Source organism: Bombyx mandarina, chromosome 04 (assembly GCF_030267445.1).
Source record: "Bombyx mandarina strain Sakado chromosome 04, ASM3026744v2".
NCBI classification, from domain to species: Eukaryota; Metazoa; Arthropoda; class Insecta; order Lepidoptera; family Bombycidae; genus Bombyx; species Bombyx mandarina.
The window spans coordinates 11,534,185-11,558,677 of NC_143211.1; the positions used below are offsets into that span (position 1 = coordinate 11,534,185).

The 24,493-nt window shown below is 34.8% G+C and overlaps 3 protein-coding genes across 6 annotated transcripts; 2 read left to right on the forward strand and 1 right to left on the reverse strand.

Moving 5' to 3' along the window:
- Positions 1-3,383: 3,383 nt before the first annotated feature.
- Positions 3,384-11,431, forward strand: LOC114248328 (uncharacterized). 2 transcript variants are annotated; one of them, XM_028181533.2, is made up of 2 exons: positions 3,384-3,578; positions 9,592-11,431. In XM_028181533.2, exons 1-2 carry the CDS (start codon positions 3,497-3,499, stop codon positions 10,818-10,820), a joined length of 1,311 nt encoding a protein of 436 aa, XP_028037334.2. In that variant the 5' UTR covers positions 3,384-3,496; the 3' UTR covers positions 10,821-11,431. The 2 variants fall into 2 exon arrangements, with proteins under 2 accessions (XP_028037334.2, XP_028037335.2); XM_028181534.2 differs by lacking the exon at positions 3,384-3,578 and adding an exon at positions 9,333-9,471.
- eIF4A (eukaryotic translation initiation factor 4A) lies at positions 10,184-15,685 on the reverse strand. Of its 3 annotated transcripts, none has more exons than XR_003624944.2 (8): positions 15,177-15,685; positions 14,384-14,759; positions 14,087-14,301; positions 13,870-14,017; positions 13,649-13,780; positions 12,496-12,719; positions 11,879-12,083; positions 10,184-11,429 (listed from the first exon to the last, which is right to left on the reverse strand). XR_003624944.2 is itself a non-coding variant. In XM_028181535.2 (7 exons), the coding sequence occupies exons 1-7, from the start codon at positions 15,197-15,199 to the stop codon at positions 11,939-11,941; spliced, it is 1,263 nt and encodes a 420-aa protein (XP_028037336.1). In that variant the 5' UTR covers positions 15,200-15,683; the 3' UTR covers positions 11,526-11,938. The 3 variants fall into 3 exon arrangements, 1 of the variants encoding a protein (XP_028037336.1); XR_016325800.1 differs by lacking the exon at positions 15,177-15,685 and adding an exon at positions 14,907-15,168; XM_028181535.2 differs by lacking the exon at positions 10,184-11,429 and having other exon boundaries at positions 11,526-12,083; positions 15,177-15,683.
- Positions 15,686-18,434: 2,749 nt separating this feature from the next.
- chic (profilin chickadee) lies at positions 18,435-24,260 on the forward strand. The gene is made up of 4 exons (XM_028181564.2): positions 18,435-18,673; positions 22,084-22,255; positions 23,025-23,124; positions 23,285-24,260. Exons 1-3 carry the CDS (start codon positions 18,563-18,565, stop codon positions 23,120-23,122), a joined length of 381 nt encoding a protein of 126 aa, XP_028037365.1. The 5' UTR covers positions 18,435-18,562; the 3' UTR covers positions 23,123-23,124; positions 23,285-24,260.
- Positions 24,261-24,493: the final 233 nt, after the last annotated feature.

A 24,493-nucleotide genomic window follows, 5' to 3' on the forward strand; every position in this document is an offset into this window, starting at 1 on the left:
AAAATTTTTCATTATTAGGAAAGGCAAGGGGATCTAAGCCCATACAGCCTTTGACAGAGACTTTAGGTCATAATGTTATTTCTATTATTTTTCTTAAGAGATTGTATGACCTGGTAACTGAGACCTTTAAGTCATGTCTTATTTTAATTTATATTCATATTTGCATGAAAAATGATATTATGGAGTAAAATGAAATGAAGATGATTGATTTGAGACACTAATCAACTGGGATGAAATTAAATGAAATGAATTGAGATGATATGGGATGAAATATAATCTCAGTAAAATGGTGGTCATTTACTAAGATTTTTTCAGTGGACTTTTTGCAGGATCCCGAGAAGTTACGTTCAGCGGCTTTGTTTCATTTTCCCACATTTGTGCACTTTCACAGATATTAAACAGTTAATAAACCACCATTATTACACACCTAAACTCGAAGAAACACTAAATAGACAAAATAAAACAAATCACACAACTTCACTCCTCGCGTTCCCGCCAAAAAGTCCTATTATTTCTAAATTCGTTAGGTACCATAGATTATACACTTATTATATTTGATTCGTTACAATCGTTACCTATTCGTTAGGTAGGTACAACATGTTACACCGGTCACTCACATGCGCACGAATACGCAAACCCACAAGGGTAGACATTTGCGAATGATTATGCAAAGTGTTCGCTGCATTCGTGGTTTTCCAAGCTGTGTCGGTTTTTTAACAGACATCAAAGCGCGCGAACCTCGAACCTTCGCGTAGTCTCCCACACATTCGCTTGCCCAGTTGCGCCGACGATTGCGAAGGTAACGGACGTATACTATACGCCATTTTCTTAATTCGTGACGTCTACTGTGTAGCGTATCTTCATCAAAAGAAATCCCATAAAAACAGCATGGCTGTTAATGATGTCTGGGAAAGAATTAAAAGCTCTTTTTCTCTTCAATGTTCTATTGACGAATTAAAAAGGAGGAGAAATTCGTGAGACATTCGTAAACAAGTGCAGGAGGAAGCGCAAACGGGTTCGCAAATTTAGTGTGCGAACCCATTTGCACAGCCGCTAGGTTTGCGAATGAATGTTTGACGGCCCTTCACATGCGCGCAAACATTCGTACAATGTACGAATATTTGCGCGCATGTCAGTGGCCGGCATTAGAGTACCGTACATTTATTCCTAAAAGGCTTATTACATTTGACTGAATTTAGTCGACTGAATTCAGAAGCAAATTTATAAGCTTTTGATTACACTAAATTCAGTCTGAATCAATTGTCAGTTTAAACGCGACGAAGTAAGACGTGTCGTGTGCGTAAGAGGATGGCCCCAGTATTATCTAGACAACAACAAAAATTTTTTTGTTTGTTATTGTTTTATTTTGTTTTTGTTTTTTGTTTCAATTTCTCAAAATAAAAAAAATAAAAACAAGAATATCGGTGAAGAAATATTTATTGCTGTACGGAATGTTAGCAAATATGAACATTACGAGTGATTTAGAACCAGCAGACTTGAAAAATTATCTATAAATGGATTCGATCTCGTTTGACCTAATATTAAACCTTGTGACACCGTTTATTCAAAAGCAGAATACTATCCTACGATAGTATATTATATATCTATTATATAACTATTATATATCTAATGCTACGATAGTATAAGTCCAAAAGAAAGATTGGTTGTAACATTAAGATTTCTTGTAACAGGAAATTCGTATCAAGATTTAAAATTTTGTTCTTCAATATCCATCCCCTGATGACAAAAACTATCCCTGAAACATGTCGGGCTATTTATAAATGTCTGGCACATTAAATAAAGGCAACCGAAATCAATACTTTTTATTCGGAAGTAAAAAACAAACTAAAACGTCCTTACGCATGGAGAGCTATAGGACGACTGAAATCATTAAGTAACTAAATGCGATTACACCTTCCTAAATGCGTTTCTAATTAGACTTCTAAATGATTCAACCAGTCAGAAACCATCCTTGCTACTGAATTCAGTAGACTAACTTACTTAATGCTTTTACACTTGACTGAATTCAGTCGTCTGAAATCAGCCAAGTGTAATAAGCCTATTAAGACTTTTTGGCGGGAACGCGAGAAGTGAAGTTGTGTGATTTGTTTAATTTATTTTATTTTGTCTATTTAGTGTTTCTTCAGGTTTAAATATGTAATAACGGTGGTTTATTAACTGTTTAGTATCTGTGAAAGTGCACAAATGTGGGAAAATAAAACAAAGCCGCTGGACGTAACTTCTCGGGATCCTCCAAAAAGTCCACTGAAAAAATCTCAGTAAATGACCACAATTTTACTGAGATTATATTTCATCCCATATCATCTCATCTCATTTCTGTCTGTACTATTATGAAAATATTATAAAGGTCTATGTAAAATTTGGGACTTCATAGGCGTGATTTTACTGACAGCTATCGCAAAGATCAACCTAGCTACCCATTTTCTTATGAAGTAGGTACGGTAGGTACCTATTACCTATCTATTTAGAAATACCTACTTCTTGTTTCATTAATCTCTTGGCCAGACAAAGGATGCTTACCCCATACAGCCAAAAATTTTGTACCATTAAACTTATTCGTTGAATGAAATTAGGTAAATAAAAAAAATGAAACTAAATTTAAATAAGATCGACATATGTACCTCACCATAGGCGTTGAACACTATGAAATGAAATAATAATCTTAGTACAATCATAAAAAATTATTGAAAATTCAATGGGATTTTTGAAAAATTCATGTATACATTAGTATGCTTTCATAGATGCTAAATAGTCATTAATACATTATTAATATACATGTAAATTAACAAAATAATCCAGTTTAACAACTTGAAACCCCGAAAATCTGCCAAAAGTTCTGAAAATAGACTCCTGAAATATATTTTTATTAGTTATTACAATTACGGCATAAAACAAGAGCTGAATATTAATAACACTTTATTTTTCAAAATCTAAGACTGAGCAATATATTTGGCTGATAAATAATCTTTAAAAAGTAGGTACGCAACGTAGGTAGCGTAACGAAAGAACATCGAAGATAGCGCACACTGGGTTGCCATTACCCTGCCACTGAGTTTTCAATAAGAACTTAGTACGGTACATTTAAAGTTACAAAACTCCTCATAAACACATCAATACGCAACTGTCACCCAGCATCATATTTTATATAAGTTCAGCGTGTGACCGTTGCTGTAACTATAAAATAATATGTTTAATCTAAAAACTGGATCTGTATTTATGTCGTACAGAAAAAAAGATAAATCTTTATTAAATTATCATAAAGTTTTGTTTGTTAGTAATCAATTAAGTATATATTAATGTATCCTCTCAATAGAACGTTACATTTACGTTTCTACATAACAGCGATAACACAGATGATAAGCTTATCTTTTTCCATTAGGCACGTAGGAAGTTGATACTTTATTTATGTAGGATCGCTATTTGTTGTCACAAAGAAAGTTTTAAAAAGTCCAAAACAAAAATATTTTTCTAAAAAATGCATATGAAACCGGAAAGATCTATCAGTACATCGTACTACAGTACAAATTATCAATATACATACGTCAACAAAGATGAAGGTAAGTTTGAAACCATTTTATATTTTAGTGCTGATTGTTGGAGTTAATGGATATAGAAACTCCTTATCAAAAACATATACATAGAAAGAAGTGACAAGAGTTGTCATAATAAGAAGAAGTGAAGAAATGTCTGACACTTCGTGAAGTACAATAAAAAATAAGAAAACTGTGATTTCGATAATATATTCTAAAACATCGACGTAACTAATAATAATATATAAAAGTGTGTTAGTAGGTATATTATTTCGTAACTGCCTGCACTCTGCGTTTTGAAGATTGGACTCTGTGCTACCAAGAACTTTAAATTATATCAGGTTACGGACCCGCACTACGAAAATGGAAGGTATCACAGGAAAGCTTCAGATCGGCCTCCTAGATGGAAAAAATTGGGACACCTGGAAATACAAAGCCTTATGCTTACTACGCACCGTACCGTCGGCCCTAGAAGTAGTTGAAGGATCGTTCCAGGAGCCTACTCGTCCACCTACCGGATGCGGCGATGCTGAATTGGCGGCTTATCAACAACAAAAAGATAATTTTGATAAAGCTGATGCCAGCGCTATCCTAATACTTACCACCAATATGCAAGAAGACACACTTCGAAAAGTTATGCGGTTCACTAAAGTACGTGATGTCTGGTTAGAGCTCCACAGGCTGTTCGACGGAACAAATGCGGACAAAACCTACAACCTGTGTATGAGTTTCTTCAGCTTTAAGAGGGATCAAGCAGACGACATAGCCACTCACATGTCAAAATTAAAGAACATCTGGACTGAACTGAATCAAGAACTCAAGAAGGACAGTAACCAAGAGCTACCCGAACTGCTACTTGTTTGTAAGATACTGGACACGCTTGATGATTCATACTTCAGCTTCAGAAGTAGTTGGCTCCTACTGCCCAAATCCAACCGTACTGTAGAAAACCTAACTAGTCATCTCTGCGCATTTGAAAGGGCACTGCAAGGTAACAACGTACCTTCGCATCATTCGGAAGCCCTGGTTTCGAATACGGAAAAGAAGAAGGACAAGAAGCTTAAATTCAACTACTGCCTAGGTATTGGCCACAGAGTACGCAACTGTCAAAAATGGATCCGTGACGGTAGACCTCCTAAGAGCCTAAATCCGACCCAGACAGCAACGCCTTCTACTTCAAAGACCGCTAATTTGTTACTCATGTCTTTAGAAGATAACGAAATCTTCACAGTTTCACGGGACAACGAGAACTGGTACATAGATAATGGTGCAACAAGCCACGTCACCAACAGAGCTGATATTTTCCAAACCTACGAACATTTCAATGAGAACTACACTGTTACAACGGCCGCTGGTAATGAAGTCCGTGCCAAAGGCAAAGGAACAGTACAGCTCAGAGGATATGTTAACGGGAAACAAATCGACATCAGCCTGCAAGACGTCTGGTACGTTCCGGCCATAAGCAAGAACCTCTTCTCCGTACTCGCACTTCACGATCGAGTCCCGAATAGCACCTTTTCATCCAGGACAACTGAATGCAACGTCATTGTCAACGGGAAAGTATGCTTAATAGGGAAGAGACAAAAACAAGGTGGCTTATATCGACTGGAAGTAAAACCCGTACTACCAGAAAAACCACCCGAAGTCTTTGCAACTACAGCAACGATGCAACTGTACCACGAGAGACTCGCTCACCAAAATAAAAGACACGTAAGAGCGACGATCCAACGGGAACTAGGTCTAATCCTGCCGATGGATAAAGAGACCTGTGAAGGCTGCATCTTTGGAAAGGCGCATCGACTCAAATTCGGTACAAGAACCCGAGCTACCGCGCCCGGAGAAATCGTACACACCGACGTTTGCGGACCGTTTCAACCTAGCTTCTCAAACTATAAGTACTACGTTCTGTTCAAAGACGACTTTACTGGCTACCGTATGGTGTACTTCATACGCAAGAAGTCCGAGGTCAAAGACAAGTTAGTTTTGATGATCGCTCAAACTAAAACAGTCGGACACACCATAAAATGCCTTCTAAGTGACAACGGCGGTGAATTTGACAACGCGTCCATAAAAAATGTTTTAGACACACATGGAATAGCACAGCGACTCGTCACCCCGTATACACCTGAACAAAACGGAGTAAGCGAAAGGGAGAACAGAACCCTAGTTGAGACAGCAAGATCAATGATGTACGCTCATGAGCCATTACCGCAAGTGCTATGGGCAGAGCTCATTAATACCGCCGCATACATACTGAACAGAACAGGTCCCACAAGTTCAGATAAATCTCCGCATGAACTTTGGTATGGAAAGAAACCTATTATTAAACATCTCCGAATAATAGGCTCAATCGCATACGTTCATATTCCAAAGCAGAAGCGTAGAAAACTCGACAAAAAGGCAATAAAAGGTCGACTTATTGGGTACGACGAAGATTGCTACCGTATCTGGGTCACAGACGGAAAACACTCGACGCTCGTCCGCTCTCGTGACGTAATCTTCGATGAGAAACCTCTTTCCATCTGTAACAGTGAAATTCCTAAAACAGAAGTTGAGACAAGAGAATACCCGATTACCATAACGCCAAATACGAACTTAGAAAGAGAAGTTGCAATTCCAGAGCAAACACACGTTCACGAGGGAGATACAACTACCGAAACAATCTCCAACGACCATGATCATGTTCTCGAGGGAGAAGAATCGGATCAAGTCCTCTACGAAGACCATGACCATGAAGACAAAACGACAGTTCCAGAAGAATTATTTTATGATGCTGAACCACCGCCAACCGGCTATAATCTTAGAGATCGCTCACTGATTCGACGTCCTGAGAGACTAAGAGATTACGTCTGTATCACTGAAACATTCCCAAATAATTTCGCAGACGCTATGAAAAGGGACGATCGCGAAGAATGGCAAAGGGCAATGGGTAGCGAATTGAAATCCTTCGAAGACCTGAACGTTTGGACGCCGTGTGCATTGCCAAAAGGACGAAAAGCACTTCCCTGCAAATGGGTTTTACGGATCAAACGAAATCCAGATGGCACGATCGACAAATACAAGGCTCGACTTGTCGTAAAAGGGTACAGACAAAGGAAAGGAGTAGACTATGACCAGACCTTCAGTCCTGTCGCACGCCTGACTACTGTACGAGCACTACTCAGTGTTAGCGCGCATGAAAACTTACATCTGGTCCAATTCGACGTTTGCACAGCCTTTCTGAACGGAAAGCTCGAGGAAGAAATATACGTTCAACCGCCAGAAGGGTGTAACCTCACGGAAGGAACGTCTACCGTTTTCAAGCTTAACCGTAGCCTGTACGGACTTAAACAAGCACCAAGGTGCTGGAACTCGTGCTTTCAAGAGATCCTATTGGATATGAACTTCAAACAGTCCGAAGCTGATTGCTGCTTATATTCAAGAGAAATTAACGGGAAGAAACTACTGATCACGTTGTACGTCGATGACGGATTAGTAGCTGCCACTGATGAAGACACGGCTAACGCTTTCTTAGAAGATTTGAAGAAGAGACTGCGCATAACGACGAAACCAGCGACATATTATCTTGGTCTTCAAATCCATCGAGGAAAGGATGGCTCCATCTTCATCAACCAAGAGGCATACGCGAAAAAGGTATTAGACCGCTTTCAAATGAGTGACTGTAATCCCGTTTCCACACCGATTGAGAGAGAGGCTATTCAAGAAGGGAAAGAAGAAACGGAAGCTTCCTGTTTCCCATATAGAGAAGCTGTCGGTGCTCTGGCATACTTAATGGTTGGTACTCGCCCTGACATTGCTTATGCCATCGGAGTTGTCTCAAGAAAGTTGGAGAAACCTGTAAAGACAGATTGGCTCAAGGTAAAACGTATCTTGCGCTACATCAAAGGTACCTTTTCGCATGGGATCTCATATAAAGCTGGTCTCAAACCTGGAATCCTAGAAGGATTTAGCGACGCCGACCACGGAGGTGATCCAGAAACCGGACGTTCCACAACGGGAGTGATCTGTCGCTATTCTGGAGGCACAGTTTCATGGATCAGTCAGCTACAAACATCGGTCGCTATCTCCACTACAGAAGCCGAAATTGTGGCAGCTAGTGAAGCTGGCAGAGAACTAATGTGGCTTGCTAGACTATACCAGGCATTGACTACAATTGCGGACGTACCGGTTCTGCATGTGGACAATGAAGCTGCTGTTCGTCTTGCTCACAACCCCGAGTTTCACAAGAGAACGAAGCATATCCGGCTCAGACATTTCTACGTCAGAGAATTGGTAACTGAGGGTATCTGCAACGTTGTACGGATCGGAACAAAGGATCAAGTCGCAGACATCCTTACCAAATCACTACCTCGTACGTCATATGCAGTTCTACGCCAGGCACTAGGACTGTGTACTATGTAAATGTTTAGGGAAAGTGTTGGAGTTAATGGATATAGAAACTCCTTATCAAAAACATATACATAGAAAGAAGTGACAAGAGTTGTCATAATAAGAAGAAGTGAAGAAATGTCTGACACTTCGTGAAGTACAATAAAAAATAAGAAAACTGTGATTTCGATAATATATTCTAAAACATCGACGTAACTAATAATAATATATAAAAGTGTGTTAGTAGGTATATTATTTCGTAACTGCCTGCACTCTGCGTTTTGAAGATTGGACTCTGTGCTACCAAGAACTTTAAATTATATCACTGATACCATTCTAAAGTTCCATTCATATTTCAGTTCAGTTCATATTTCATTTTAAAGATAGGTACGCTTGACTATCGTTCTTTTTGCATTTGTTTACTGAATTTCTTAATTATTATTTAGTATATTAGTTCAAATTTAATTTCTTTTTAATTGAATTGATCAAGAGTTCATTTTGAACAGACACGAATTTACGGCTTTCGGTATAATTATAACTGTAGCTATTTTCTAGTGCTTTGCTCCATTTTTTACATTATGTCAACTGTTAGTATCTACAGTAGGTACTGCTCAAAATCCAGTCTATTAAAATAAAACTGCGTCTGAAATGATGCTAAAGCAAATTGATCCGGCCAATTTGCTTTAGCATCATATCAGGCGCTAGTATCCATCGTTGCACGCTGAATTTGTCTTTGTCATGTTAAAAAGGATTTTACTCAAATTTTACTTTAATTTGATTTTACTTAAAATGTTTACAATATAATTTTTTTATTGCCCTTTTATGCAGACGAGCACACGGCCCACCTGATAGTGAGTGGTTACCGTCACCCATAGACTTCAGCAATGCCAGAGGCAGAGAGAAGCCCCTGCCTACCGTTAGGTAGGTATTCTCCACAAGCCTCGTTTGAAGAAAAATAAATAATTTGGGAAATATAGTCGAATGCCAACAACCCTTATCATTGCTTCGTGATCAAGGCTAGTTATTCAATCTGGGAAATAAGTACCTTAAATTGTTCACTAAAATCAAACTCATATGATGGATGGTACGAGGTATCTAAACGTCAGCTTCATCGATCTTATTTGGGTAGAAAAAAATGTACATATACATATATTATGCCACTTAGTGGCTTTTGGTGCTTTTCGTGGTCACGACTTCGCCGTCCATGTAAAGTATTCAAATCATCGGAAATAGCATGACAATAAAAAACGCGGGATTAATCCCAAAAATAATTTTAATTTAATTTAGCACCAGGCTAGCTCGAGGCGGTGGTTAGTACCTAGCTGGTTACAGAATATCGATCAGGAGCATGCGTACCGCGATGGCCGAGCGAATGAGACAGAAAAATTTGTCATTTAGTTTTCCGCAGTTTCACCTAGAGGGAATCTTTGCACACAATCAATCTTTTCCGTATCTCTAAGTCATATCCCTAGCAGTTTATTAGCATGTTTAAACAGTGATAACTTGGTAGTTAGTGTAAAATAAGCACATTTTCAGCGTGATTAGTGATAGTGTAAGTCTACAATTAACTAAATTCTCCCGTACCCACTTGATTTAAGAGCTTCTGTTCAGAGATTTAGATTTAGCAACATTTAGAAATAGTTCCTTCTAATTACGTTTTTATTTTTTACAGATCGAGATAAAATGCGTGGTAGTCGTAGGGTAGTGATTTTTTGCTTATTGACTACGCTGCTACCTACAACGCTGATAGTGATCCCTTTATATTTAAGAAATATTAAATATGCTGATGTTATGTATCGCATATCAGATTCTGATGTAATACAAATACACAAAGGACAATCTTCAGTTTTCTGTGAGAAACACACACTACAAATGAATACTTCTTTTAATGCTTTTCAAATGAGTGGCATACCGGAACTTTCAGAGAAAAGAAAGCACATTCGACTGAAAAAATCAATGACTCTGCCAGATGACACTTTGGAATACTGGGGTTTTTATCTGTTAAAAGGCGCCACAGTAGAACTCAAGGCCTGTTCAAGATATGATGGCTCAAAAATTTTAGTTGTGAAAGGTGACAGAATACTGAATACATGTGGTATTTTAGACAGACGAAAATTTAAGAAAGAACCTTCATTAGCCGAAAATCAAGGAACTGTACTGGTAACATTACAAAATCCTAATAAAAAGGAGAGCGAAATTTATGCCAGAAGTACTCACCGTGAAAAGGCCAAGGATCCGTTGGACGAAGACATACAAACAAAACCTAAATTTGAAAATATTTACTTGAAATCACAATTTACATCAGGCACAAATAAAAAGCAGCAAAAAAGAGATACACGCACCAAATTGCATAATCCTAATACTATTCTTGATACAGGAGTACATCACGGCGGGAATGCGTTTAACAGTACTGTCAAGCCAGACAATAGTGCTGTATCCAGTTTTGAGATAAATTTATACGATTGCTACCAAGATAATATATTGATGAATGAATATTTTCCCTTTTCAATTCAGTGTAATAGTACAAACTATTTGGAAGAGACTACAATTTTAAAAGTTATTCATGAAGTGTTAGTGGATGGATATTACTATTACATGTTTTATAGTGATAACGATATTGTATTTAACGACATTCATGCAATTTTTGACATTTATAAGCCTACATTCCAATATGTCAATAACTCTAGTTCCAAAATGTGCATCAATAAAACAAGATGTGAATTTGATATAGGGTTTTTTAGTGACGAACTTGTTATTGTAGAAGTGCCAACAAAAGGCGGATTGCGGAACGATGAGGACGATACGTCTGTTCTAATTTCCGTTTGTCTTCCCAGAAAATCCGTTTACATATTTTTCCCCATTGCTGTTCTTCTTCTGATACTACTTTTTGCATTTTTATGATACATAATTAAAGCTATGCTTCATGTGGCAATAGTTACAATGAATATTTCAAGAGGTGATATTAATTTATTGATAGTATTAATATTCACATAATTTTTGAACATTGTATTTCTTCTAAAAGTGAAAGCTAAATATTATAATAATTTTTTCTTAGAAGACTTTGTTACTTCTAATATTTCCCCATCAGTTATTTGTGACCATGTTTTAAGAATATATGATTGTTGCTCTATAATGACTTGTTAATAAATATGAAATTCCCTACGTACAATTTTAATTACTTGATTATTGCATTTTTTCAGATCTGAGAAAATTTAATGTATAATTATTTGTTAGAACCACAATATGTAACCAATATTATTTATCTCTGTCAAAAATAATTAACATTTTAAACAAAATTTATTCAAAAAATATAAATCATTTGAAATATAAAATTATTTTAAAATCAACATTTAAAGTTAAATGCAAAAATTAAATGTAAAAGATTGTTAGGGGTACAGGATTCAAAAAGGACCTGCTGAAAAAATCAGTGATCATTAGAGGAAATTTCGATTTATTATTTCCACATAGAAGTATCCAAAGTGCGTTTCACAGGCTCAGTGGGTAGATCTTCTGCAAAACAAAATTTATACAATTCAATACAGTTTAGACAATAGAATCCCAATTAGGGACAGAGTATTACAATTTCCACGTGTCAATAACAATACATTTGGATAGGCATTTAATTTTATTTATTAGCATATTACAAAAACAGATACCATATTATGTACAGTTGGAAAAGTTACAATGTTATTTCCTCCTAGTACTTTTGTGATTGAAATAGCCTCTCCAGAACCCAATTAGACCTCTGTGCAAGTGGCAAAAAGGCCTATGTGGAAAGGGGGCCATCCGGCAAAGCCGGGCTTATTCCTACCTATGTATATTAAACTTATATTGATACGTCTATAGTATAGTGTATTCATTAATTAAAACTAAAACGAATATATCGGTCCAAATGAAATAAGTTCCAATAAAAATTCGGCAGTGCTAGGTAGTTAGGAGTCTTGTCCTAATACACACACCTTATAAATATCGCAATAGAACGCAGGACACAGAATATAAATCGGAAAAATGTAGGCGCCTTAGATGAGGTTGGCCACATCACTGGGCATTTCAACGATACTAGTGTGGTAGAAGTCCTCAATATCCTTCAGTGCTCTCCTGTCAGCTTCAGTCACAAAGTTGATAGCAATTCCCTTACGACCAAAACGTCCACCTCGTCCAATCCTGAAGAAATAGAACAGAGTTAGTTCATCATTAATTACTTCCTGAGATTTAACATTATTGTATATTTATTTCAGCAAAAAAGGTACTCTAATAACGTATTATATTAAAATTGATCATGTCCCTTCTAATTAACTATAGCACAATCCTTGAATTTTATAAAATTTCGTTTGAACGAATGACACACCAACTTTTGTAGTAATGGTACCGCCGCAAAAATCGAAGTTCCAAATCAATAAGACCAACAAAATGTCATGCACCAATGGACATAGGCATTCATTTTTGTTTATTTGACAAGAAGAAGGTATCATCTCAACCAGATTCCTGGCAATATTGACATGCATAGGCATGACAATAAGCATTCTCAATTAGGTGGACCATAATAACCAACATAAAACAGTAAATCTCTAATCACCTGTGAATATAATTTTCACGGTTGGATGGCAGATCATAGTTGATGACGCAGGAAACTTGCTGTACATCAATACCACGTGCCAATAAATCAGTGGTGATCAAGACACGAGAAGAGCCAGTACGAAACTGCCTCATGATCACTTCACGCTCACGTTGATCCATGTCTCCATGCATAGCAGATACAGTAAAGTCACGCAGATGCATAGATTCAGTGAGCCAATCCACCTGAGAAGGACCAAACAAAACAAATATATTTTTTACTGTTTAAAAGTAGAAGTAGAAATGATATGATTTCTAATGCATACTGGTCATTTTAACAATGATCATGTATGAACAAATTATACAGATGACATTAGAAAGTAGTTTTTTATTAATTCAATAATAAATTATAAGGGAAATTTAAGGAGTGGCATTTAACTTTTTCAAAATATTTTTCTTAGAGGTTCCCAAAATTTAATTCTGATTTAATCTTGGTAAGTTGATAATTTTAAATTATTTTAGAATTTTCATTTAAGGCATAAAACGACGAATTTAATGACTTGTCAATTTATTTCATGCTTTGTACTGATGTAATGAAAACATGTGTTACATAAAATTATTGTTGAAATAACTTATTAGCTGCTTATCTCAAATTGGCAATATTTTTTATAGATTATAAAACAAAATTGTGCTCATGAATTTTTTTTCAATTAATTTTAACTTCCTTTTTGTTACTAATGCCTGTTTCACTAAACAGAAAACTGAAATAAGTTTAATTTTTATTAAGTTAAGCACGATTTGTCATTAGCTTGTTTGTTGTTACCTAAAGTTGCAAAAACAAGTCTATAATATAATTATGGCACACTGTTGTTCAATGTAAGAATTATTATTGTTGCATGTAGTAACAATTAAGGAACCGTTCTTTAAAGAAAATTTTTTAAATACAATTTTTTTTTAATAGGATATCTTTAGGACTAAGGTATCGATTTGTATTATTTAAACATTGCTCAGTAAATCATATAATTTTCCTAGTTAAAATATAATGTATATTAGGCTTTTGGTTTCAGAAATAATTTCCTTACTGTATAGTCCATGGTATATATACCTCAGCAACAAACTTAGTTTGTTGTTTATCATTATCTTCTAAAATACAAGTATAATTTGAAATAACAAACCTTGCGACGGGTGTTGCAGAAAATTACAGCTTGTGCAATAGACAGTGTATCATACAGGTCACACAGAGTTTCCAGCTTCCATTCTTCTAATTCAATTGCAATGTAAAATTGTTTAATACCTTCCAGGGTAAGCTGAAAATATTTAAAACATTATATTAATTACATTTTTTATTTATTTCTTCAAAGAAATATATTCAAGCAGTTTATACATAAGATCTTACCTCTTCCTTCTGTACAAGTATGCGTACAGGATCTCTCATAAAGCATCGAGATACTTCCAATACATCATCAGGCATGGTAGCAGAGAGTAATATGACTTGAACATCAGCTGACAACATCTTGAAGACATCATGGATCTGGTCCTTGAAACTAACAAATTAAATTTAAATTAAGAACCTAAGATGAGGTTATCGATACATTTAAAAAACAATAGCTTACCCTCTAGACAACATTTCATCAGCTTCATCAAGAACAAAAAGTTTGATGGTGTTGGCATGAAGCGCACGACGAGTTATCATATCATATACACGACCTGGAGTGCCCACCACCACATGAACACCACTCTCCAGTTGGCGAATATCTTCACGGACATTGGTGCCACCAATGCAAGCATGGCATTTAGCATTCAAGTGATCACCAAGAGCTATCACCACCTACGAAATGTTTCACACTGTCAATAAAAGGCAATAACACAAAACGATATTCACTCAACACAAACTTATTGTCCAAGCGTACCTTCTGAATTTGTTGGGCCAGCTCTCTTGTGGGAGCCAGGATCAAAGCTTGACATTCACGAATGCTTGTATCGATTTGTTGTAGAATCGATATAGAGAAAGTAGCAGTTTTTCCAGTTCCTGACTGGGCTTGAGCGATAACATCGCGTCCTTGGATGCAAGGCATTATTGCGCGTTGCTGGATTGCAGAAGGTTTTTCAAAACCATAGGCGTATATGCCTCTCAACAATTCTTCTTTGAGGTTCATGTCATCGAAGGTTTCGACAACTTGATCCCAGTCGGTGTCAAGTGTCCCAGGGTCCATTCCCGGAGGTCCATCGTAACTACCTTGATCCTTCGATGGCCCATTTTTGGAATCCTCTGGCCAATCTTCTGACCTATAATACAGAATGAAATAATAAATTAATAAGAATGTTTTTTTCCAAATTTAAGATATATTTCATTGATCGTTAGGTTGCAAAATTAGCGACTTTTTTTGTATTAGTAAAATCAGCAATTATTTTTAGTCTATTGTTTTCAATTACATTTATAAACCACTTTCAATTCTTGGGGTGGGCGACACAAATGTAATATATTAATAAAAAACACGTGCGCTACTAAAACTTGCAGTGCAATTGTGTCCCTGCCAGCGCCATGTTGGCAATCGGCGACACGGACTTCACATCTAAAATTTCCAAACTATGCAAAAACTATTGAAGTTATGAATTGTAGACGAAATAACGAAGTAATATGCGTTTTCCTGAACACTATCTTTCATATGGTACAAATTAAATAAGCTTTGAAAGCAATCTTACCTTCTTTCAGACGAATAAGACATGTTTCAACCGCAGTAGCTGAACGGAAAAGAACTAGCAAGGTCAAGTTGAGCTAACAGGAGCTTTTTACATAAATTTTACAGAACACTGTTTGTCCTAATTTATATTGTAGACAAAAAATTTAATAATTTTTTATTTAATTTTTAAAATGATTTAAGAAACGGTAATGTGTAGATTCTTCAAACTATGACTAAATACTTTTATTTGAGAATTTTAGTACCGGAAGTGAGTCATAGACAATTGTAAGTATTTTCAATAGATACCAAAAAGTTTGTGCCATTCTAGCTTGTAATTTTGGTATAGATATATTTAATCGAAAGGTATTTAAAAAACGCCTTTGCCAGATATTTAAAGATTTGATAGCGTAAGAGGTTATTCCAGCTACGTCCGGATGGGTAGGTGACTCGTGGTGGCTCACGGGCTTAACCTGAGAGAATTCGCTAACACTAGCCCTAACAAGAGCAGTGATTCGCAGAATCCGCCACCGGATCGGAATTGCAACCCACTTTCTTTTAATCCCGCGACAAATTCAGAGGGCTGTGTCTATGGATTAGTTCACTCGTCGAACTCTTCGTTGTAATTGGCGAGATTGACGAGAACGGTGACTGGTGCTTGAAGGTCCTAATGGTACCACCACTGATTTAAAATCGATATTTTTTTATTTTACCTAATCCTTAGTAATCTAAGGAGCAATTCCAACTACGCACAGAAGGCTAGATGAATTCATGAGGCTTAACCTGAGAGATATTAATCCAAAAAGCCTTTGGCTCATCAATATATACTTATTATTGTAAATTAAATCATTTATTTAACTGAGAAATCTGAATATGACACACTTTAATTTTCACTGATGAGAATGACTGGTTTTGTTCCCAACGTTGGTAAAGATGGCCAATCAGCTTTGAAAAGGTGACCGTTTTTAGCTCAAAAATAATTCAGGTAAATTATGGCTGTGCTTATCCTTAAAATAATGCTAATAAATAATAAAAATAATTATATAAGAAAAGGGAAATTCATTCGAAATAGTATTTTAATAAAAAAAAAAACACTATTTATTATTTAGTGAACAATAATAGTGTTTGTTTTTTACAAAAGTACAAAGTCTTAGTAAATCATTTCAGAATTGTAGATTAGATACATCATGCCAATAGTTTCCAAATTGTTTGGTTCAAATACTGTCAATGTCTATATCTTTTATAATTTTTTTATTTAGCAGCAATTTTAACCGTAATTACGGTAGACATGCCGTAATTTTGCTCGATTTTGCTCGATTTACTACCTACCATACCACCTCTTATACGGTAAAAAAAATTACCGTAATTTACGATTTTGTAATTTTACCAATGATTGACATTGAAATTTTGATTTTCGTTACTGTTTTTAAAATGTTTGAAAATCTTTTGGGCTGAGACGATCACTAACAAATAGCTGTAAGGTTACGGTAAGCAGTGAATTGGCTTTGCCCCTGGCAATGTTGAAGTCCATGGGCAACGGTAATCACTCACCATCAGGTGGGCCGTATGCTCATCTGTTTACAAGGGCAATAAAAAAAACTGTGGAGGATCATCAGGCAGACGCCAATGGATAAGGAGAGATATTAAGAAAACCCATCCATCCAAGAGAGCACTGACCTGGAAAGTGTCTGGCAAAAGGAAAAGAGGCCGTCCCAAAACAACTTGGCGTTGCTCGGTGGAGCAGGAGCTGGGCGTCTTGGGCATGACGTGGGAGGAACTAGAACAAACTGCCCAAGACCGATGTAAATGGAAGGATTTGGTTTGAGCACTACACCACAGCAGAGGGTAATAGGAAAGAAAGAAGATTTTTTTTTAGATCAGGTGACATTGATATTAATATGACAGCACTAATAATCTAATCAGGGAATCCCCGCCCTCCGTGCTCATTCCACCACGTTTCATCCGTTCATAAGCTGACCAAATAGAAAAGTATGTAATCAAATTAAATGAAATGTACTATTATTTACTTTGCCAGCATAATAAGATTCATTCATTCATTCATATATTTTAATGTTGTTCTGTTGGTTTTCAATGTAACGATTATAAGGTAAAGTTTCGTATCATTAAAATTACAAAAAAACATTTTTCCTTTTGTGAGTTGTTAAATGGCTAGTATAGACAGTAATAGTGATGGTAATGGCTCCCCTACTACAAAAAAATAAAAGACTCGGGTCGGAGAAAAACAAAAAAATAAATATAAACAGAAATTTCGATCTGAATTGGAAAGTAACATGGACTTTTCATCTTGGTTAAGTGAGCACCTGACTTATCTACTTAAAGCTATATGCGTCTTATGTGCTGTTAATACGACAGCTGAGGTGAGTGTCTTTTTAAACGACATAATTATGGTATAAAGCATAAGCATAAAATTAAAGGGATTTTTTTTTTTATTACTTAGATGGGTGGACGAGCTCACAGCCCACCTGGTGTGCAGTGGTTACTGGAGCCCATAGACATCCACAACGTAAATGCGCCACCCATCTTGAGATATAAGTTCTAAGGTCTCAAGTATAGTTACAACGGATCAGTGAACAGCCTTCAATTTTAAAAGTATTTGACGATACTAAAATTCATTCAGTCGACAAGTCAAAAGAGCTGAGGTATAATTAGGGGCATTTATGACAGAGCACAAAATCTCACACACTGCTATGGATTATTTCAACAATTTACTTGTCGACATTTTTCCAGTTTCAAACATAGCAACAACATAGAAGCAAGCTAGTAACCAAGTTACTGGAAATTTATTAGTCCAAAAATGTGTTGATTTCAACTCCAACCAATAAATTGATTAAAATGATGAATATTTCATTCATCTATCATATTATTATCGTTTACCTGATAACACCGTATTTTTGAAAGAACTAGTTGGAGATATTGCTTTTTTGACTTTTCTTTAAATATTTTGGGTCATTTCAGTGTCACTCACCTAAAGCATTTCTGGGCTTTAAAAAGGTTTTGGACAATGTAAAAAAAATTAAGAGGTCACCAACAAGTCCCAAAAAGGCTTATAAGTATAACTAAGTAACCCTGATATGTAAGACTAGTTTTATGATAAATTAATTGTTTAATACTCCAAAAATGGTAACTAAATTTCATCAATTGCATGCATGAAATCGTAGTCGATGGTATTAGTTATTAGTGTCGTGAACGAGAATGTCATGTTAAATTTATTTTCATCGATTGGCTTTTCTGGATTTTCTGTTATGTTGGCCAAAACTCACATCCGGTTGACTTAGTAGCACCGCTGCCATTTTGAAACGGCAGTGCTTTTTGTTCGTGTGGAGCGTTTGCTCGTTGTGAGGAGTATCTTGTGTTTAAGTGTAGTTTTATTTTTAATTGAACTTAATCAAAATGAGCTGGCAAGATTATGTCGACAAACAGTTAATGGCATCTAGATGTGTCACAAAAGCTGCCATTGCCGGTCATGATGGCAATGTGTGGGCAAAGTCGGAAGGCTTCGAAGTAAGTTGCTTTTTATATAAAACCAATATTTTTATAGTCATCAAGAAAAACCTTTCAATGTACTGTTTTTTTGGAACAATTGTCGATACTAGAGTAATACGTTGAAAGTATGACTAATAGATTCTCTATTCGACAAGTTTGACAAGATGGCGACATGTGGAATCCAAAAAATTGCATTAGATCACGTAAGAATTTGGGTAGAACACTTCAAAACCTTATGGTGTGTTGTTTTTATGCTTGCCTATTCTCTATAAAATATATAACCGTCTTATCGTTCTTAATTATGAAGATTGAGAAACCTTTAAGACAAAAAGCCGGCCGGTTTCTTACTGCGATGTAAGAGGCTAGGTCAGGTTTTTTATAAGAAGACTATTTAGTTATGCTATTGAACGTTCTTAAAGTTCTTATATAGATGAACTCAAGTATATATTATAACTTAATATTTTTAGCAGCTGGAAAAATGAGTCATCATTTATTTAATAGTTCAATAACTTAGCTAAAGCAATTTATTTATTTCTTCACATTATGTAAAGATAATAATAAAATAACGTATCCTGGAAAGCTATTAAAAAAAAGGCATTTTATCACAGGTATGTAAGTGTAGTTTAAAAGTAACCATTTCTATAACATTTAATATTCATTAATTGTGACTATTCCCTTGATCTTGATTTATAAAAGTTAAAAGTTATTTTAATCTTGACAAAGGCAAAGAAGAACTGGTGTTAAGCAGTACTGAAACATGCTAATAGATATCATATTTCAATCTACCATACCACTTCAGTCGAGATCCAATTCTTGATTGCTTTAGAATAACGAAAAAAAAATTGACATATCAAGTGGTTACCAGGCCCTAAACTACAATTTCCTCGTGGAAACCAGACTGAAATACATTTACATATGCCTATATTGAAATTAAATACCCAGGCTTGGTCAGAAATATTTGTCTTTGAGAATCGAAACATCTACTCTGCAGTCAAGTTAACTGCTGTATCAGCAAGTTCCAATAGCAATATCCAGCAATAATATCCATCAAAACCTTCAAATTCAAACACATGATACTTAAGTATATATAAGCAAGATATTTTGTAAGATTCCATATGACAGGGATATCTTGTAAGGCTATTAGGCATTTCTTCATATTGGATCTTTTGTGAACACAGGCAGGTAAAATAGGGTTGAATCCTTACATTATTACATAAAGGAGATTTTGATTCCAGTAATTTAAATAATTATTTATACTGAGATGACCTCTACACTAATAATCAATTGCCTTGTTGATATTTATTTAATATTTAAGAATAAAATGCATCAAATCTCCTTGAGTGTAGATGGAATAGCCTCTTAGGTTACCAGCAATTATTTAGGCAAAAAACATCAACTAGCACCTGGTTGCTTGAAAGACGGGAGATTTGGTAGAGATTAGAGATAATTCAACTTGTTCCAACAACATCACTATAAAATTTAATATATAACTAGGAGAAAATAAATTCTCAAAACTGGTAAAATATGAAAATTCCTATGAAATGTATAGAATTAGAGATTTTTATCCCAGTCATGTACAAAAAGTCAATGAGAACAGGTTTTGAGAAAACTGAAACTGAATTCAGGATAATTTGCTTACTTTTTTGTTTTTGTGGAATTTCACTAAAAAAATCTGTGTTTTTCATAGTGGTGTTGGGATGTACCTCCCCAAATATTGTTTTTACTCAGAGAGTGCAGAGGAGACTTCATTTAAATATCAGAAAACAAAAAAAATATAATAAAAATTTGTGATGTATAATTAAAATAAACAAAATAATATAATATAATAATATCATCATTTTATTATCAATTTCATAAATTATTTCTGTTTTAAAGGGAATATTTACAAAACCTCTATTTGTGTTTTTTTTATTGGTTTGTGATTGATAGATTACAAATCAATCAATCTATTTTAATTCATAAATTATTGTGGACAGAGGTGTGATAAATCTGAAATATGTATATTCAATAATATTCCATCCAAGTTAATTGAGATCAAATTTTGGCCACTGGAATCATATTGACGCTTGAAAGGCAAACGTGACTAAGCGACAATGTGTGAACTTTACAGTAGACTAATTTAAAGTTGAAATACCTGAAAACTAAATTTATTTTAACGAATCCAGCTGTAGTAGAATCTAGCTAGTAGCTGTAGGATTGAAATAATTTTCATAGACCTAGAAATATATTTTTTTTGTGCATCAAATATGGTTATTGCCTATCATTTATGTACAAAGCAGTTATTGTCGCTTAGTCACTTTTGCCTTTCAAGCGTCGATATTTTAACTGTGCAAAAGACTTGGTCTAATTAATTGGCTGAAATTAAATTGGCAAAATAATCCTTAATTCTAATACAAAGTAAATAAGACCAACAACAAATAACGAGTCAAAATAAAAATATTTAGTAGTTCTGAATTTAGTCTTTATTAAATTATTGAAGGACGGGGAGAGTTGTAAAAAGAATATATAATAATTGCATAGTTATAATACTTAGTGAGAGTAAAGATAATATGTATCTATATATCTGACATTGCAGAATAAATATATTAAAGTTGAAGACTATGAACATTTTACAATAATCTTATTTTCTTTAGTGTTCTTTAAGTTATTTGTTACTATACTTAATGGATATCTGATATTAAATCTTTTTTATGATAGTCTTTAGTAACAAGGTTTACAAAAGTTAGTTAACCTTTAGAGGTAAAATAATAGGTTGACATTTTTGCTGAAATTGCCATGGTTTATGAATTTTTGTAATAAATGATATCATCAATATATAAAAACGATTTTATTATCTAAATATCAAAAAAGTGTACAGCACAAATGGTACAAAAAAAATATGACAATGTAAATTTGACTAGTTTTCTTTTTCATTGGAGTTAAAAAGGTTACTTATATAGATTCCAACTATGATTTATGTAATTGCTATTAATTACTTCATGTCAATTGATACAATATTGCTACATTAGTAATGTAACAATATTATGGAATCTTGATAGGCGGCTAGTGGTAACCACTTAAAATCAGACAGGCCATGGGTTTGTCTGTTTATTTATTTATTTATTTATAACTTCTTATACTATAAAGTATAAAGGCGGACTTAATGCCATAGGCATTCTCTAACAGTCTACCTTAGGGGAGTGCAGAGATGAAGCTTGGTAGGTGTAGTGTGAAGGTGATATTACTGAAACATAATAATATGTGTATATATAACATACATAATATTTATAGATACAAATACTCTGTCTGTATTTACACTGTTTAAAATTTAATACTATTTAATTTCTAATGTCTTAAAAAACATTTACTGTTCAGTACAAAGTATAGAATAAAATCACTTTGATGATTTAAAAATGCTGCATTAAACTAAGATAACTTTTGTTCGTTAGATTTCAAAAGATGAAGTGGCGAAGATTGTGGCTGGCTTTGAGAATGAATCACTGCTAACGAGTGGCGGCGTGACGATAGCGGGCACGCGGTACATCTACCTCAGTGGCACAGACCATATCATCCGCGCGAAGCTTGGCAAGGTCGGCGTGCATTGCATGAAGACACAGCAAGGTAATTAGTAGAATTCGAAATTAAGAAAATCTTTTGAAGAAAAAGAATTGGGTGGATGGAAACATGGATTCACCTACTGAGTATTCTATAGTCCTACAGTGACAGAACATTCATAGATATATATGACTATGATGCATTTTGTGGTATTTGTAAAATTTTATGAAAGCAAAAAAACTTTTTAATTTTACATTTTTTTTTTTATTGCTTAGATGGGTGGACGAGCTCACAGCCCACCTGGTGTTAAGTGGTTACTGGAGCCCATAGACGTCTACAACGTAAATGCGCCACCCACCTTGAGATATAAGTTCGAAGGTCTCAAGTATAGTTACAAGTATAGTTACATTTGCCCAAAAGAAATTGCTGGGGCAGTGGTCGGTAATCTTGTCAACCAAAAGAGGCAAATATTGGTAACACAGTTGAAATTTATTCAAAGAGCCATTCTTTAAATATAATTATATTTTTATTACCTTGTTTAAAAAAAAAATTAGAAGGCAAAATAATGAGTAATATTGTAATCGTATCATATAGTAATAAGCATACACCGTGCCTGAGCTTAAACATTTGGCATTTTCGCTAAACATTCGTATTTTTAAAACCAATAGTTGGTTTGAGTTAAGTTGGTAATGCCATCTACAGCATAACAGCTTCCACAAACTAAACTAAAGTGAAGTTGGTATTGTTATTGATTTCAGTGTGATGTCTGTCCAGTGCCAACATCATAGTAATAAAATTGAAAAATAAATGTATTACATGGATCATTTTGTTTCAGCTGTGGTCATTTCTCTCTATGAAGAACCCATCCAACCTCAGCAGGCCGCATCTGTTGTGGAGAAGTTAGGAGAATATTTAATTACCTGTGGTTATTAGAGGTGCGATTATTGAATTCTAATTAATTATATCTAACATTAGTTACTTAGTTATACAGTTTATTCTTTCAGTGGTTTAAAGTTCCTTACAAAAGAGTATCTCAAGAGTGTATTTTGAATGCACTGTTTATTTATTTATACTTAAAGTAATTATTGTTTTCAGGTCGAAGCTCGCCGTGATCTAAGAGTACTATAAGATAATATTTTTTCCACGGGGAAATAAGTAACTGCATTTTGTATATTCTATAAAGTGATAAGAGGACCGTTCATTTGTTTTGATATTCGATAAATTATGGCGGCGTAATCAGTGTGATGAGTTTAGTGTGCACATGTGATTATTTTGTGGATTCTGGACCCTTTTTATACGCTCACCGTCTCCTCAAAATAATTATTACTGCATAATGAATTAAATTTGTATTAAAATTTTGCTTTTATTGACCAGTCATAGTGAAGCATTTTTAGCTTTGCATAGCTGATCTCAAACAAAGCATGAAGTATAGAGATTTTTAGGCTTCTTATCAAGCATCATTGTACGTAAGTAACTTCGCGGATTGCTAAGCTGTTGTTCAGTTGGACATAGCACAAAAACGGTATAGCTTCATGATTGTTTCTTGTACTGATGCTTGAAAAGAATTTGTAATAACCACGTAATGAAATTACTGTAACAACATTTTACAACATTATATATATATATAATTATAAATAAGCATACATCTAAGGGCTTGTTACAAATTTAAAGGCACTGAAACCCAAGTATTACAATTTTAATTAAAAATCTCTAGTCCCACTGGAACCATCGTGTGAATTTACATCCAAGCACAAGCGGCGGCAGCGCAGGACTCGCGCCGTAATAACCTTTTGCTATTTCAAAAATCTGCTATGCTTTGTTTTTATTTTTGCCGCATTTTATAATCATATTATGTAGTAGAACATAAACATTTTGCATTCTGTTTAAAACTGTCTTCTTAGCTGCAGACAATAGAAGCGCTCAATTAATTACCCTATAACCTCAGAAAAGGCTTGCAGAAATCGAAGGGTGCATATTGTTTATATTTGATATTACTACTATAGCTTTGTACATTGTTTCTGATAAGCGATGGGAACTGTGTCTATCTGATAATAAAATGATTTGTATTATATCTTGTTGTTTGATTTATAACTACATTCTTAATTAAAAGTCATTTACAATATTTTCATGTCGTAAACCAGGTTTCAATTGACAAAACATGTACTTCTTGTCTTAAAAACGGTATAATAATCGAAGTTTATTATTTTCATTTCGATTCAGAGCTCAATTCGTACCTACGTAACGTACGGACTATTGTGATTGCTATCTGCAAACAATGGTTGATAATTTGGCAAGTACTGTCAA

Bases quoted from the DNA above. Each gene is read 5' to 3' on its own strand.
- LOC114248328 (XM_028181533.2), top strand. From the start codon at position 3,497: ATGCATATGAAACCGGAAAGATCTATCAGTACATCGTACTACAGTACA. The intron at 3,579-9,591 runs GTAAGTTTGAAA...TATTTTTTACAG, and splicing joins ATACGTCAACAAAGATGAAG to ATCGAGATAAAATGCGTGGT.
- eIF4A (XM_028181535.2), bottom strand. From the start codon at position 15,199: ATGTCTTATTCGTCTGAAAGAAG. The intron at 14,760-15,176 runs GTAAGATTGCTT...TCTGTATTATAG, and splicing joins TCTTATTCGTCTGAAAGAAG to GTCAGAAGATTGGCCAGAGG. The intron at 12,720-13,648 runs GTTTGTTATTTC...GGTCCTTCTCAG, and splicing joins TCTGCAACACCCGTCGCAAG to GTGGATTGGCTCACTGAATC.
- chic (XM_028181564.2), top strand. From the start codon at position 18,563: ATGAGCTGGCAAGATTATGTCGACAAACAGTTAATGGCATCTAGATGT. The intron at 18,674-22,083 runs GTAAGTTGCTTT...TTTGTTCGTTAG, and splicing joins CAAAGTCGGAAGGCTTCGAA to ATTTCAAAAGATGAAGTGGC. The intron at 22,256-23,024 runs GTAATTAGTAGA...ATTTTGTTTCAG, and splicing joins TTGCATGAAGACACAGCAAG to CTGTGGTCATTTCTCTCTAT.